The sequence below is a fragment of the Chelmon rostratus genome, chromosome 10 (assembly GCF_017976325.1).
Source record: "Chelmon rostratus isolate fCheRos1 chromosome 10, fCheRos1.pri, whole genome shotgun sequence".
Classification (NCBI taxonomy): Eukaryota; Metazoa; Chordata; class Actinopteri; order Chaetodontiformes; family Chaetodontidae; genus Chelmon; species Chelmon rostratus.
Genome location: NC_055667.1, coordinates 9,651,491 through 9,668,237, shown reverse-complemented (window position 1 = coordinate 9,668,237; position 16,747 = coordinate 9,651,491). Strand labels below are relative to the sequence as shown.

At 43.4% G+C, this 16,747-nt stretch overlaps 2 protein-coding genes across 2 annotated transcripts; both read left to right on the top strand.

Moving 5' to 3' along the window:
* The first annotated feature begins 3,714 nt into the window (after nt 1-3,714).
* alx3 (ALX homeobox 3) lies at nt 3,715-8,775 on the top strand. The gene is made up of 4 exons (XM_041946621.1): nt 3,715-3,880; nt 7,720-7,994; nt 8,130-8,252; nt 8,428-8,775. The coding sequence occupies exons 1-4, from the start codon at nt 3,715-3,717 to the stop codon at nt 8,773-8,775; spliced, it is 912 nt and encodes a 303-aa protein (XP_041802555.1).
* Nucleotides 8,776-12,131: 3,356 nt separating this feature from the next.
* Nucleotides 12,132-15,921, top strand: rbm15 (RNA binding motif protein 15). The gene has a single exon (XM_041946428.1). It carries the CDS (start codon nt 12,259-12,261, stop codon nt 14,806-14,808), a length of 2,550 nt encoding a protein of 849 aa, XP_041802362.1. The 5' UTR covers nt 12,132-12,258; the 3' UTR covers nt 14,809-15,921.
* Nucleotides 15,922-16,747: the final 826 nt, after the last annotated feature.

Genomic DNA, 16,747 nt, shown 5'->3' with positions numbered 1-16,747 from the left:
AGACAGAGGTTGTAAGGTGTAACAAGGTGTGACAAAGTCCTGCAGGCTGACAGCCAGGCTGAGAGGATGTGGTGGAGGGAGGGGTGGAAGCGGCTCTCTAGCCTGAGGGCCGCAGGGTGCGCGGTGAGAGTGCAGGGTCACCTTTATCCACGCTGTCTGTGCCCAGAGCCAGGAGGCGGCAGGGGGAGACCTGGGACTCCCAACAGACTGAACTGATTTCCTCTGCAGGGTCATGCCCAGGACAGGCTTGGGGGACAAGGGTTTAGGACCACGGGGAGCAGCGAGCGGAGCTGGTCATGGTATGGACAGCGGGTTGTTGTTATTTTCTGCCATTTCCCTCCTTTTTACCACTGCCTCTTTCCCTGCGAGTGGATGAAGATAAAGCGCACACTTCTCTGTCTGAGGTAGGATTTAGTCAGAATTTCACATAAAGTGCTTATTTTCTATAGGACGCTGCTCTGTTGTGTTTGATGTGGCAGAGATGTCAATGTCTATTTTACCCTGAAAGTTAGACTTTTCAGTGCATGAATGCACCCCCCCCAAAGTGTAATTAAAGCCGCCACAGCACACAAATGTTCACATAGGAGACTTTGATTCCTCAGCAAAAAACATAACCCATAATCCTCTACATCTTCTGCTCTCTTGATGCAGTATTCATATAAACACTGTTACCTGCGGCGGCTCGGAGATCATAGCGCGGACGTTCTTCCTTTGCCCACATTTCTGGAATGCATTTACTCAGCTGGGTTTGCGAATTCAAGAGTGCTCTGCAGCCTCAGGCTACAGAGGACATGCTTGTCACGAGATTTGAGAAACATATCCGTGTCCCCCTTGTGTGCACATCTTAAAACGTACACTTCCCTCTAACAGAATTATAAGGTTTTTAATGGTGGTCAGCCAGACAGCTTGATAAATGCTGGCAGCTACACCTAGGCTGAAGTTTACGGGCATGAATACGCTCAAGAGTGTGTGAGGGTAAAAGGTGGTCACTGTGGTTGTGATTAACATGACAGCGCGGTCTTTTTTAGCCCCTACGCTCGACTGACCCAAACATGTTAATCGAAGTCATGTTACTCATAAATGTCATTAGCTCTTATATCTAAGGTCACTAATCATTTTAAACTTGAAGGAGCTCTTCTTTTCCATGCAGGCAGCCTTGTCAGCCATGCAATTTGTGTGCAGATGAAGACTGGAATTTTCATTTTGTTCATGACTATACTTTTATGAGCCTCTTGGTAAAGAGAGGAATGTAGCTTCAGAGCCTTCATCTGCACATTGGAGTACCAGTAAGATTGTAATTAGAATTAAACAATGTAAAATGTTTAAATAATGTCAGTTTTTTGACAGGAACAGTTGTTTTCTCACCTTTGCCCCGTTTGTTATATAAATTTGGTTGCAGATAACGATTGAAGCAAGGATTGGAGCTCACTTGGAGCCATCAGTCTCAACTCTGTAACTCTGGATCTGTAACGTATGCTGTGGACACTCCAAATGGAATCCAATGGGGCTTATGAGGCCTCTCAGCCCAAATGGACCTCATGTTTACACACTTGTCCATCAGCTGAGCAGCATGTAGCCTCAGGTATCCAGAGAGATGGTGAGATGTCCCCAAAGCCAACGGTACCGTGTCTGAACCTGGTAAGTGCACTGTGTTTAGACGAGGTTTGTCTAGATCGGAGATAACATGTCAGAATCAAAAGCCTTCTATCTGACTGCTGAGTCCGACTCTTTCGAAGGACATTCAGTCAGTTTTTGAGCTGCGCGGTAAAAGACAGAACACATTTTGTCCTCTGCTCTATGGACAGAGCATATTTTTCTGCTTTTACTTTAGATATTATTATTTTTGTATTGCTGCTAATCAAAATACTTGTCAAGTAAGGTCAAGTAAAAATTCCACAAAGATTTAAGAAATATTGTATTAATTAAAACTGCATTTCACTGCAGGCAGAGACATGGTATGACCTTCCTAACTATTGTTTTGCCCTTTCCATCATTTCTAAAAGGCGTTCAGTGTTACTCAGTGCAACCACAGGAAGTCAGCACCACAGTGTGCAGATGAACGACAGGGAAACGGCGACCGGAATTACTGTCGGTCACACGCATCGATCATGTAAAGCAACAAAACGAGTTAGCATTTAACCTGTCGATCAGTGTATTAATGATAAGATGTGTTTCGACCTGCAATTGGTGTTCCGGGGTGTTGCATTATATTCAATGTTGTCGATCTAATAATCCTTTTAAAATAAAAATTGACGCTGCGATTATGAATTTAAAATTAATAGAATTTATATAACAGCTTCCAAAATCCCCAGATTATAAAGTTAGCTGTATATCTAAATATATATTAAATACGATATAAACGCATTTTGATATATATTTTAGGTACTTTTTTGTTTAATGCCGCAGCATTTTCAGCGAAAATTAGCGGGGGGAAAATCGCAGTGTGGACAGTGAAATGATCTCAAGAAAGCTTTCCTGTTTAGTTTATACTAATTAGCAGATTTAATGATGAGGTTTGCGTATCGATTTGAGCGTAATTTATTACCCACATTCGTTTGACCTCGGCAGTCTTTGTGTTTGCAGCACTATTTTTATCTTTCATTTTTTCCACGAGCCTTTTTTTTAATCATCTCTAATTTCTCACCCAGCAGGGAAATTAGTATTTTTTTACGTGACATGTAGGCTGAACCTTTTCTGCTGTAGCTGCAGAAGGACGCATGTTTGTCGGCGGTATAATAATGCATCGAAATCTAATGGGAAAAGCAAATGTATGAGTTGTTTAACAGGTTGAACACTTTGTTGTGCGCGCAGAAAAGTTTAGTAAATGAAAGAATCACAATCGGTCTGATATAGACCTGAAAGAAAGGAAAGGATTTCAGTATATTCGTTATGTTCGGATGTGTGGGAGAAAATCTGATAATGTGAAATGAAATAGCAACATGAAAAGAGTTAAAATCCAACAAACAAACAAAAACAACAGACGTTGTCATGATGGCCTCCAGTAAAAAAAAGAAGAAAAAAGTGTGGTTTTATCGGCCAGTTTTCTGAGCGTAAACTGGTGTGTGTGTGTGTGTGTGTGTGTGTGTGTGTGTGTGCGCGCGCGCGCGCGTGCGCGCGCGCGTGCACGTGTTTCCCCTGTCCTGCTTCATTTGCTGATTAGACCCATAACAGTATATGAAATAGGAATTAAATGGTTAATTGGAGGGACAGAAACCACACGTGATTGAATTTTTGGCGGATTATATCAGACTGCTGGATGCTGTAACAGACATCCCACCACACTCACACACACACATACGCACACACTCACAGCCTCTCTCTCTCTCTCTTTATCACTCTCACTTACACACACACACACACACACACACACGGTCCAATCCCGGTTTCACGGGTCTTTGTTTCTGATCTGTTAAATCCCACCCACTTGACATGAACACAGAAGAGAGGAAAAAAAACCTCTCACTCCGGCGCCCACACTATCAGCGCCCAGTCGCTGTTGTCTCTGCTGCCTGCTGGACCCGTAAGATGGACACGGAGAGTTGTTTGCCTTTCTCTTCGCAGAGCAGCAGGAGGACGCCGGAAAACTCTCCGAGGCTGGAGCACGGCGGCTCCGGCTCCTTTCTCCCCTGCGATGAGCTGCAGAAGCCCTCGCACCTTCCTCCTCCTCTTCCTCACCGCCTCAGCCTGCGCGCGGATCTGTACTCCGCCGCCGCCATGGGGAGGTTTGGTGATGCTGCGGCGGACTTCACGCACGGCGCTGCCCCGGCGAACGCGCCCGCCTCGCCCTCCAAGCACAGCAAGTTCTTGGACAGTATAAACCAGGATCAGAAGGGGGCGGCCATAAGCAACAAGCCGGGGTTTTATGACAGCAACTCGGAAGGTAAGTTCCAAGTTCTACTTTTCAAAAATATAAAAAAATAACCAAGAAGTAAAAGAGGGCGCAACAAAGCTCCAGCCAATAATAACGATGGTCTTTTTGCTTGTTTTTATATTTGAATTATCCCTGTATGAAAACATGCATGCAAACGCAAGACATTTATAGTCAAGAGGCATTGAAATTAAAGTATTTTATGTCTACATTTCTCTAGTGTTGAAGACAATCCTTACATAAGCTTTTTTTTGTTTTTAATTTTGCCATTTCAAAACTAAAATTATGGTCTTCCTGCACAGGATAAGTGGCTGAAATAAAAAAGGCGGAATAAAGTATGACAATAATCTTAATACTTTCAATGAATGTCAGAAAGTGAATGACACAAATGATAAATGACACTTTTCCACATCATTATCAGTAAGCCAGTTTTTTTTTTTTTTTTTTTTTTTTCAGTTTTCAGGCTTCGTAAATGGGTCGTTTCGCCTTATAACTACACAAAAATGTTATGTGATTTTTATTGGCTATGCAAATGAAAGCGCGGCTGTGATAAAAATGTCAGCAAGTTTTCATTCACCTGACAGTCCTTGATGGAAAGTGAGAGAGGTTAAAGGTCAGCCTGGCAACAAGTTGGGTGTGTCATTGGACTAGTAGTCAGCCATCGGCTTTGCAGGCCAACATTCAGCTTAATATGTCTGAATTTTAGCCCATAACCTCTTTCTCTCTCTCAGTTGTTCCTTATTCTCCTCTTATGCAAGTTTTTGTCACGTAAAGCCTGAAAATCAGAATTGACGCTGAATTTTGCAAGCAGGCGATGTCTCAAAGGCTGTCAGACATGTTAGCCTGGAAATGTCCATCTCAGAAAAGTAACGGCTGAAGCGAGGCCTGAGGAAATGATGTGGCCTTCCACTTTATTTATTGGTGTTGATGATTCTGCAAAGCAACAGAGGATATGAGCGCTGATAAGGTCTTTGAGATATCTGTGTCCAGAATAATATACAACAGCTTGATTCATGTAACTGCCAAAGACAGCCGATAGACTTTTTTCCACAATTAGTTATGATAATGATATCAGCTCTCCTGGCTGAAAGTGGACTTTCATTACTTTTCTTTTAAATTTTGTTTAAAGAAGCGAAGGAAGGCCTGTGTGGTTTCCCCATTCCTCTGTCGCACGCACACACACACACACACACACACACACACACGCACGCATGCTTGTGAACTGACAATTTTTCAGTGTGTATTCTGTAAATTACTAGCTTTATTACTGTAAGTGTATAAGGCTTTGCATGTATGCATGTGCAAGAGGGATACCGTGGGTGTGTGTGTGTGTGTGTGTGTATGTGTCCACCCATTCGACTCTATTTGTGTGTTTTTGAGTTTGGGTTTGCACACCTTCAAAGGCAGACACGTCTTCCTGTTTTGTCGACAGTGGGAGGAAAGTTTAGTGACGGTATGACGGGTCGACGCGTTTAAAAACCCTTCGCTCATCTGTGCACGCTTTGAAGTTTTTATTGAATTTGCCATTTAGTTCGCAATATTTTGTTTTGTTTTTACAATACATGTATGCAATTGTAATACAGAATTAGAACATTTTAATCAGTTGGTGAGTTGATTTCTATGTAAAATTGTTTCTTTTTGTAACGCAAACTTCGATTTTTCCAAAAAAATGGACCCAAAGGTTTCTCACTGTTTTTACAAATTAAAAGAGGTCAGAATGTGAAAAACACACCTTTTGTGTTAACTCACTGGGGAGATTTCACACTTGAATGTCATTATTAAGACATTTTATATATATTACCAAATTCTGGTTTATGTGAACGATGTTCCTAGGGGGACATCTTTTGGGACATTTGCTTTTTATCTCTAAATGCATCCGCCAATATTTCTCCCAGACAAAATTCATCCATGCGTACAATACATTTCATTCCTTATCCATATTTTCTGATGTATTTCTGATACACACATATTATTTCTCTGTCAAAATGAAAATCCTCCCTTCTATTTGTGAACAACATAAACCCAACCTCAAACCTTGCGGTCAGGGGCTGAGATCACTTCATATTTAATTGTCTTCACTTTTATTGTTTGTCGTTATTAATTATAACAGATGAATTTAACACCTGTGAATATTCTGTATCTATTAAAGAAACAAGATGAACATATAGCGTACCGTTTTGCTCAAATTTAATCTTAACGTACAGAGCAACAGGCCTGGAAAAGACGCAGCTTAAGTTTCTACCATGACTTTCAGTGTATTAGAATTGATCCGTGCGCTCACAGCATGATACTCCTACATGCACATTTCTTATTTATCCTCTATTTGCCTTTTCCCGTATTTCACATAGATCTCCAGTTACACTGGAGTGGAGGCAGAGCGGATGTGGGTGTTTGACAGGGTAAAAGCTATACAATGTCCTGCGGCCCCAGTTCGCAGGCTTACCGGAGAATATTTTCAGCATGAGCGGCGGTGTGAGGTGGGATCTAATGGACACGAGGAAATTAATGTTGCAATGAAAAGTGCTCTCTGTTGGGTCCCATATTGAATTAGGAGAATAGCAAAGTAGTGTCTCAGTTGTCCCTAGTGTGTGAGTTCCTGCAGATAGATGGAGAGTGAGCTTTGTTTTGGAGCTCTGGGTTACATATAATGAACATGGACAACAACATCAAAACACTGCAGGAGGGAACAGCCCTTTCCATGGTCTGTTAACAGGAAGGGGAAATAATGCTTTCAGATGTCTCTGAATGTAAAGGGCACAATGTATATTATTAATTCAAACAGTCTTGTGCTTTATCAGATAGAAATTTGTCACATAATTCAGCGCTGTGTCCTTGTTTTCTTAACGTGAGTATTTTGACATGGACAGTAAAATATGTTGATATGTCAGTTTGGAAGGTGACGCTAAACTTTTCTGTTTTTCCAAATGAAACAAATCAAATCTTTTCACTTATTGCCTTGTGGGTTTAATTTAAGCCAAAACACATAGAATTCACTGCCTAAATATGGGCTGCCTGAAATAATTGAATTAAAACGCTGTTTGGCCGGATTAGTGTTGTGTATTGCTTTTCTCAGGCGTCTCACTGCTCGGGATCTTCTGGAACTTTGAGTTTGGGAATCAAATTGAGAAGCACAGAAAAATAAGAGCTGAACGGCTTTCAGTGATACCTCACAAACAAAATGCTTGATGTGACATCCTGTTTAAATTCATTCTGTGTGTAGAATTACAATGTGTTGTTCTTCAAATCCGTGTGGCAGAACCATATCCAAGGAGTGGGAGGGAGTGGTTCATCATTCAGTTGTTTAAAAAGCACTGGCCTTTTCTGTCCAAGTGTTGCATGTTTCGCATTCTCATGTTTGCGATTTCCTCACAATTCAAAAAGATATTTACGTTGGTTATAGGTATGACTGATTATCTGTGTCATCCTGTAAAAGGCTGTTGATCTGTTCTGGGTGTTTCTTGGGGTCATGCCCAATCTTTCCGCAACCCTACAAAATAAATGAACCAGGTGTAATTAAAAACATATTAAATCTTTAACCACAAAACCTTCATTGACATCAAAATTATTTTTATTAAGATTTTTTTTTCTCAAGAGTGTGTTCCACAAAATATTTCACAGATCAGACTTTAAACAGCGTTAAAATCTTAGTTGTTGAAAAATCTTAATCTCATAGCTAATAATTGCAAAATCTTAAGTAAAGCCAACAAAAAAAAAACAGTCTAAACCATCAAGCAATAAATTACATGATGAACTGACAATAAAAATTGCTTGAATTTGCATATGAATTTACATATGGTTTTTTGAAATCTGTGCAACTGTCTACCTTTCTCTGTGTGCCCTCAACACCTCAGTCAGAGAGAAAGGAGCTCCAAAGAACATGGGCTATCCTGGCATTGGCACGGACTGTTGTGGCAAGCTGAAAGAGCCGGGTGGCGGTTTACATGGAGACTCTATCGCCGACTCCATCGACCTATCAGGCAAGAACAAGAAGCGGCGCAATCGCACCACCTTCAGCACCTTTCAGCTGGAGGAGCTGGAGAAGGTGTTTCAAAAGACACACTACCCTGACGTGTATGCCCGGGAGCAGCTGGCCCTGAGGACCGAGCTCACCGAGGCGCGGGTTCAGGTGTGTGTCAGGGCGGCTACCTCGTATTTTCAACCTTTTCGTTTTAGAACTGTACGCAGAGGAGAGTTTATGACCTGAAGAAGACCTGTTGTCTTCGGGAACTTTCCTGTTAAATTATATTTTTGTATTTGAAAGGTTTGGTTCCAGAATCGTAGAGCCAAGTGGAGGAAACGGGAACGCTATGGGAAGATCCAGGAGGTCCGCAACCACTTTGCTACATATGACATCTCTCTTCTCCCTCGCCATGACACATACCAGGTGGGCCGCTGCAGATCTTAAATTAATAATCTTTTTTTACTTTTTTTTTTTTTTTCAAGATCAAACCGACTTTTGCTGATATTGTATCTTGCTTTGGTTTCCATAGTATGAAGGATTTCCGAGTTCGTTACATCAAATTCCAAATGTGTCCTGTCCGAAATCTCTCCCGGTCCAGATGCAGGGCAACCTGTGGCCGGGGGCGGCTTCAGGAGGAGGCGGAGGTTCAGGTGCCGGTTGTGTCCTAGGAGCGGACTCCATCCCCTCGTCCTGCATGAGTCCGTACCCTCACCCCCACGGCAATCTGCAGGGCTTCATGGGCATGCCCCCATCCTCCGGCCATCCCCATCACCACCACCCGCCTCACCATCCGGGCATCAACGGCCTCTACTCGCTCCACAGCTTCCCGGGAGGCCTCGGGTCCCCTTCCATTGAGGGGCCCGACACCGAATACAAGCCAACGGGCCTGGTGGCGCTGCGGATGAAAGCCAAAGAGCCAGGCAGCATCCTCTCCTGGCCTACATGACCACAACAGTGCCAGCTCCCCATTATGCACTGACTGAGCCAAAGCATATTACATTCCTGACCCATAGACAGTCCCTGGTGTGCACACCCACCATATGACTCAGATATTTCCTCTTAGCGTTTATATAAGCCAACTTGGAGAAGTTTCACGATTCAGAAGATCTTGGAATTTCATGAACATGGAGGGCAACTCGAGCTCTTGCACGAAAACCCAGCATATTAATAGGAACTTTATTGTTTTCAGTTGTAGTTTGATGTCACAATGCTGAGACCAAAGAGGAAAAATTATTTAAGCATGTAAAAATTGTAATTATCATATTAATCATTGTTTTTTTTTTTTTTTTTTTATCTGTTGTGCTTCATAGTGTGACCAGTAATAAAGGCCTCCATCTAAAGCATCTGTCTTATTCAGTAGGAAACTATTTTTGAGGAAAGAAAGTAAGAAAATGGAGCAAAAACAATCTCAGCCGGAATTATTTTATCCTTAACATGACTCAAAAAAAAAAAGAAAAAAGAAAAGACAACCATGAGAGTTAACCAAAAGTCTGTGTCGCAAATTTAACTGGGAATGTGGTCGTGAGGCAGAAATGCTTCGCAGGCTGTGGTTGCCATAAACACAAAAGATTTCTGCAGTGCGGGAAGTGAGCTTCTTTGTATTCAGGAAGTGCACAGACAGAGTGTGCATGTGCAGCCTGCTTGGCCTCGCTTCAAGAGGCTTTCAGGTGACACCTCATGTATCAGGAGCGAGTGGCAGGTTCATTAATGGAAAGCTAACTGAGTGACCACACTTCACTATTGATGATAAAAAAGAGAGCCTCCGACAGACGGCTGGCTTCACGTTTCTCATTCACATCTGGCATCAGGGCTAAACCTGACCAACTGGGTAATGGGTTTCAGTTTAATTGAAGAAATCGGGGTTACCATGGCCCACAGCGTATTTGTTTGGTAATTTTATTCATTGAAGCCAGTTCATCTGCTTTCTGGTTTTATTTAGAAATACGTGTGTGTTCATGTATTGTCTTTTAAAAGAAGAATATGACAGAAGTATAATGCTGTGGCATACTTGCTCTCACGTGTATTCTGAATGCATTCCTAATAATTGTTTTCAGGAAATCTCCTTGTTGTGCTCTACCCCAAACAATTTACTTTATTGTCAAGGAAACACTGAATTGCATGGTACCATCCCATCTGGTGTAAATTACTAAATACCAACATATTCATGTCAGATGTGCAAACATTTCAATCTGTGTGAGATTGAAAATGCAACTTGAACGAAGAGAAAAAAAAGAGAGTTCCACTGGTGGACGAAGCCCTCCCAAGCTCCACTTACTCCCCAGGAGTGTACATGGCTTACGGCGGAATATATTGGCTCTCCTTTCCCCTTTGCTTGCTTCACCATGACAGCCATGCTGGGGCGGATTAGCTGCCATTCCCTCGGTCTGTGCCGGGGTTTTGTGTGAGCCACTAACATGTGGTTCCAATAGAGGAATGCACAAACCCATCAGAAACACTTTCCACACCCACAGCCTCAAATTCCAGCCAGGCCCTGGGAGACGGCAGCCCTTACTGCAGTTACATAGCCCCCCTGATTAAATCCCAGATTAAGTGGAGAAGATAAGAAGACCTGTCAGTAGGGATAAGGGATTGAGGCGATGGCCATCTTTAGGAAAGCTGAAGAAATAGCAGATGGCGGATCGGTGCTCAATTTTAATATTTATTTTTAGATAGCAGGTTACACGCAGATACATTTTATCTGTCCATATACAAAAGAGGAATCGCAGCAGTTTGATATGACATGTTAGTGCTTTCTGGACAGTTGTAATAGAATGACTCACTTTATTAGAAATGCATAGTTTATTGCACTTAAAAAAGGACTGATTACCTTATTTTACAGTAGGCAGTATAGGTTTTGACTGTTATTAAAGTTACAGTGGCGTGGCATAAGCTTTGATCTGTATCGACTCAATATATCAGGCTCCAGAGGCCTCATGTGATTTGTCAGAAAAGAAATGAAAAATGTTGAGCTGCGGCTGCACAATGCTGGGGGCAGTTATTAACTAAGCATCACTCTGTGTGTCAGGGTCATTGGGTGAAGACTGTCACTGGAAATTACTCTACCCTTAGCCTCATTAATGGACAAAAAAATATATGATTTAATGCTCATTAAAATCTGTAAAGCTGCCTGCTGGCCACTGTTCCAAGCTTTGATCTCGACAAGATTTATCTTGGCCCTGTAGTGCAGCTATTGTGACACAACTGATCCTTGTATTTGAAGTAGTCGAACAATTCCCACTAACCTAAACAATGTGGTAGCACAGTCAAACAGTGGAGTGAGGCAAGTTCAACACAGTCTGTCATGAAGTATTTGGCCACTTCCAGACGTTTATCAGTAGAACTTCATTTTGCAGTTCATCATCAGCAGGGGAAGAAACCTTTCATACTAATAAATGGCTCACTGGCTGATTATTTGGCTTTAATTGTACAGTGTGTTTCTACATTTCGACATGTGCAACAAGTTATAGGGAAAAAATAAATCTGATAAAGGAAGTGGAAGCCAAATAACGTCTATTTTTATTTTGCTTTAAATTGATAATCCTACAAAGGAAACTCTTGTATGTAAAAGTAACCAGTATTCATAAGTAACCTATTAAAAGACAGCAATTGATATACTGGCCTAAAATCTATCCGATTAACCTCCAGTACTTAACAAGGTTCATTAATTACTTATTAACTTAAAAGGCTGATAAATTCCATTTTTAAAAGACAAAAGTCCAACAATTATGACTGAAGCTTGGCTTCTGTATACTTCTGACAAAAGGCACACACACGGAGAAACACCGCGAGCCTACCCAGTGATTTTTAAGGATTAGTTCAGGGTTTATGGGCTACAGTAGCTTTTGAGCCTCTGTTCAAATACTGCCATCTTGTGGTTTTAGGTCGAGTTGTGTGAAATGTTTCTCTATCCTTCCCGGCTGGAGGAAGAATTATTTTACTGTCACAAATTCGGGTCATTTGAAATGTTTAGTGTGTGTACTGTCCATAATAGTAAAGTCATTTGACCGGGGACGGCAAAAAAACAAAAACAAAAACATGAGACAACACACAAAATGATGCATTCAAGTAGCGCTGTAACTCTCTAAATAAATACTACCTACAACCAGTTTAACGTCGTGGGACCATGAAATACTTTGTCCACAGCCTACATTTGGTTACAAAATGTGAAAAACGCCTAAGTGAACATCTTCACGTAAATGTCTCAGCGGATGATTGACGTGCGCTTTTAAGTTTCCCACCCACTTTTTTAACCAATCAGCTAGAAGGGGAGGCTCTTCGCAGTAATCTTTACAAAATGGCGACTGTTGTTGTTTAGCCGCAGGGGCAGTGAATAAATCCGTTTTTCACATTAGTAATTTTCTGCGCTGAATTGCAGAAAGAGCACTAAAAAAGCGCAGGCGTCCCAGGGGTTGGCTCCGTGTGGACTGAAATGAAAGGTAAAGAGCGGTCGCCCATCAAAAAACGCTCCCGGGCCTTGGACGACATTCGAGACAGAGGAGGATGCCACCCGACCAGCAAGAAAATGGGGGCTATCTCCGTCTCCAGTGGGAGTAATAATGGGAATAGCTCGACCAAAAGCGACGGCGGTTCGACAAGAAGGAGTCTGCTCGGCGAAAAAAGAGACCGAGATTTTGACGGTCATAGCCGGACGGGAAACAATCACAGTTTGTCTGCTGCCGCAAGCTCCGTTGGCAAAAACCACAACCTGAGCCTGACGCTGGATTTAGCCTCACCGAGGACCACTTCACGGGGGGAGCAGCGGGTTCAGCCGCCCGGCGCCGAGAGTGAGTACAAGACCCTCAAAATAAGTGACCTCGGCGCCCAGTTGAGCGACGAAGACATAGAGGATGGACTCTTTCACGAATTTAAAAAATTCGGAGATGTAAGCGTTAAGATAAGCCGTAGCAACGACGAACGGATAGCCTTCGTGAATTTCAGGAAGCCGGAGGACGCCAGAGCTGCTAAGCACGCGAGGGGACGGTTGGTGCTGTACGACCGTCCGCTGAAAATTGAGGCGGTTTACATCAACAGGAGGAGAAGCCGCTCCCCTGTGGAGAGAGACTTGTATGGTGCAGCTCAAAGCCACAGACATTTGCAGAGACCCCTCTCGCCCACTGGGCTTGGATACAGAGACTACCGGCTGCAGCAGCTGGCTTTGGGGCGGCTCCCCCCTCCCCCGCCGCCCCCTTTGCCCAGAGAGCTGGAGCGGGACAGAGAGTTCGCCCTGTTTGAAGCCAGGGCACGTCCAGCTTTCATTGCAGAGCGAGCAGCTTTTCGTGAGGAGGATTTTATATCTCCAGAAGATGACCAAAGAGCCAATAGGACGTTGTTTTTAGGCAATCTGGACATAACGGTTACAGAAGCGGACCTGAGGAGAGCTTTTGACAGGTTTGGGGTCATATCAGAAGTGGACATTAAAAGACCCACACGGGGACAAATCAGCACATATGGATTTCTAAAATTTGAGAACCTTGACATGGCTCACCGTGCTAAGCTTAGTATGTCTGGAAAAGTAGTGGGCCGCAACCCCATAAAGATTGGTTATGGGAAAGCAACTCCCACCACACGCCTGTGGGTGGGTGGACTTGGACCCTGGGTTCCTTTAGCCGCCCTGGCAAGAGAGTTTGATCGTTTTGGCACTATCAGGACCATAGACTACAGAAAGGGGGACACTTGGGCCTACATTCAGTATGAAAGTTTGGACGCTGCACAAGCAGCATGCACGCACATGAGGGGCTTCCCGCTGGGGGGTCCCGAGAGGAGACTTAGGGTGGACTTTGCTGACACTGAGCATCGTTACCAGCAGCAGTTCCTGCAGCCTCTCCCAATACCACCTTTTGACATGGTGGCTGAGTCATTTGTCCACCGTGCCACTCCTGAACCTCTGAGGGTCAGGGAACGGACTCCACCGCCGCTTCACTTCAGGGAGCGAGAGCTCTTTCCTGGAACTGAGTGGCCCAATCCAGCTATTCGTGATAGGGTACGTGCCTCACCCTTTGAGCCCCTGGAGCACTTGGAACGTGAGCGGCGGGCACGGGAGCCCTGGTCTTTGGAACGAGAGCTGCAAGGACGAGAAGCCGTACGCAAGCGGCGTGTAATGGAGGACGGACGCCATATAGACCACTCTCCTGACAGCACTGAGAGGACAGTAAGACGTAGGCGCGCTTCTCCAGATGGTAGTCCTGGAGGTAGCAGCAGAGATGGAGGGCGCTTCAGTGACTCAGAGCGCCCTCTGCGGAGCGAGAGACCCTCCCCCACACGAGAACATCACAGCGGACTGGAAAGAGGTGGGGCTGAACGGAGACTTAAAAACCAGAGTCTCTCTGACAAGGGACCTTTGAGTAGTAGCGTTTTGGCAGTTGGAGAGCGTAAGCGCAAAGCAGGCGATGGTGGTAAGGGGCCGGCCAAGAGAGAACGTTCTGAGAGCAACGCCAAGGGAGGCCAGCCATCCAAACCAGACGGCACCAAACTTGGTTTGGCCTGGCACGGCATGTTGTTGCTCAAGAACAGCAACTTCCCAGCCAACATGCACCTGCTGGAGGGCGACCACAACGTAGCCAGCGACCTGCTTGTTGACGGCACAACGGGGAGGCAGGTGAGCGAGCTAAAGATCACCCAGCGTCTCCGTCTGGACCAGCCCAAGCTTGACGAGGTGTCCCGGCGCATCAAGGTGGCGGGTCCCGGCGGCTACGCCATCCTGCTGGCAGTTCCTGGGACCACAGAGGATACATCTTCGACCGACCCTGCAGCCTCAACTCAGCGGCCGCTTCGCAACCTGGTGTCCTACCTCAACCAAAAACAAGCAGCTGGAGTCATCAGTCTGCCTGTGGGGGGGGGCAGAGATAAAGACAACACAGGGGTTCTTCATGCTTTCCCTCCCTGTGATTTCTCCCAGCAGTTCCTGGATTCCTCTGCCAAAGCTCTGGCTAAAAGTGAAGAGGACTATCTGGTCATGATTGTCGTTCGTGGAGCATCTTGAAAAAAAAAAAAAAAAAAAAAAAAACCCAGAACACACTAAGTTCAAGTGGTGTAAAAAAAAATGTCTGCTGTATGTCAGTAACTATTGCATGCTGTGTGTTCTGCGTTATGGGGTACACTAGTATGGTTCTTGAGTACTTTGTATGTTGCCATGTAATCCACTTTAAGGACAGACAAACTAAAAGGATGTGTGTTTTTGAAATTATTTTTTCAGGGTGAATGACATGCTCTCCAGGTCATAAACCTGCAGTAATTCAGTCAGAATACTGTAAAACAGTAAAATATGAGGAGCATTTGTTGAATAAATTTCAGTTTCACGTAAGAAGAGATAAGTCCTATAGAAAACAAATATTTGGTTCAATCACAGGTTTAAAATCTTAGCTTCCGAACTCTGCCACAAGAAAAGAAATAGCAAATGTAGAAATGCAACAAGTAGACACAGTAACACCTCCACTACAATAAAATGGGCCTCACAAGCCAGTACAGGGTGGAAGCAACATCTCTCTGATGCAGTGTTAACAAAAGCTGAAAATACAAGCTTAACAAAGGTCTCGTTTGTTTCTGGGCTAATGTACTGAATAGCTCTATATAGAGGTTGTGCAGGTGTTATTGTGTCTACCTGCTACACAGGTATTTACATGAGGGGAAAATCAGAAAACTTTTTCAAAGCTTTGAATTGCAGTGCAATAATATTTCTACTATAATCACTTTTTGATGGATGAGACAAAGGTGCGCATGACATTTTTTGAATTGAAGGTTTCCGTTAAAGGTGTGATGATTTGGTACTGCAGTTACAAAGCTAATCTCTTTGGAGAAAGAACATTTTGAAAGGTCAAAACATGTTGCACAACTCCTCTTTAGCACACCACACTCCATTCACCAGATGTGGTTTTTTTTTTTTTTTGGCTATCTTACCTTCTTCAGGTAACCATCCTGATCACAATGAAATGGCTTTAGAAGTTTCATGATTGGAGTAGCATAGTAAAGCAAATACTAACATGTTTTTCATATTTTTTACTTCACATTTTATTTTGTGCATCCCTACCTTAGAAATGGTTGTGTAATGTGATCTATGAAAAACTACAGTCGTAGTGGATAAAAAGCTTAGAGAGTTTTGTGTTGTTTCATTTTTTTCTCTGAAACCAGTAGGTCCTCCAAGAATATTGACATTCAGTATCAGTAAAATGTTGGTACAAAGCAACAGAAACCTGCTATTTGTTCAGTAGGTAGGGTTTGTGTCATTTGAAACTTTTAGAATCATTTTAACAGTTAATGTTTAAAGTGAAGAGGTCTAAATTGGACAGTATTTTACTCATGCCTGCCAACATGTTCCCATGGCCTACTTACCGTATTTTGTTTTGCCATTGTATGTTTGTCATGCAATAGTAACTCACCTTGAAGCATAATTTGCTGAGTTTGGTCCAATATGTATTGAAAACATTAATATGTCAGAAAATTGTTATGTGTGAACATCGCACCCACTTCACCGCTGGACTCCTGAGGAGACGAGTGCAGAGCTGAACAGCTCTGCACAGAAAGCAACCTAGTGTTTGTGGGTCCTCGCTAATGAGGCAGCTTTTAAGTTTTGTGTCCCATCTGCACCTGTGATGACTTCTGTTTTAAATGGAAAATTGAGCAATGTACACTTTGATGTCATGGGAAAGGAAAATCCGTAGAGCCCGTGCGAAGCTGTTCACATACCTGCAAGTGCATTTGGGCACTTAATGTGACCGATTATCAATAAATTGTTCATTTGAAGGGAAACATGTTTCTTCGATGGAAGTGAATTGAAGAAACAAGCTGCCATGCCTTATTGTGTTTCGAAGGAGTTGTCACTTGAAATTTTGTTTCTGCACACGAAAAGGGGAGACAATTCGCAGTTTGTTTAGCACCAGTGAGGAGAGACCCCTGTATCGTGTGAGGATCACTGTTTGCTTACA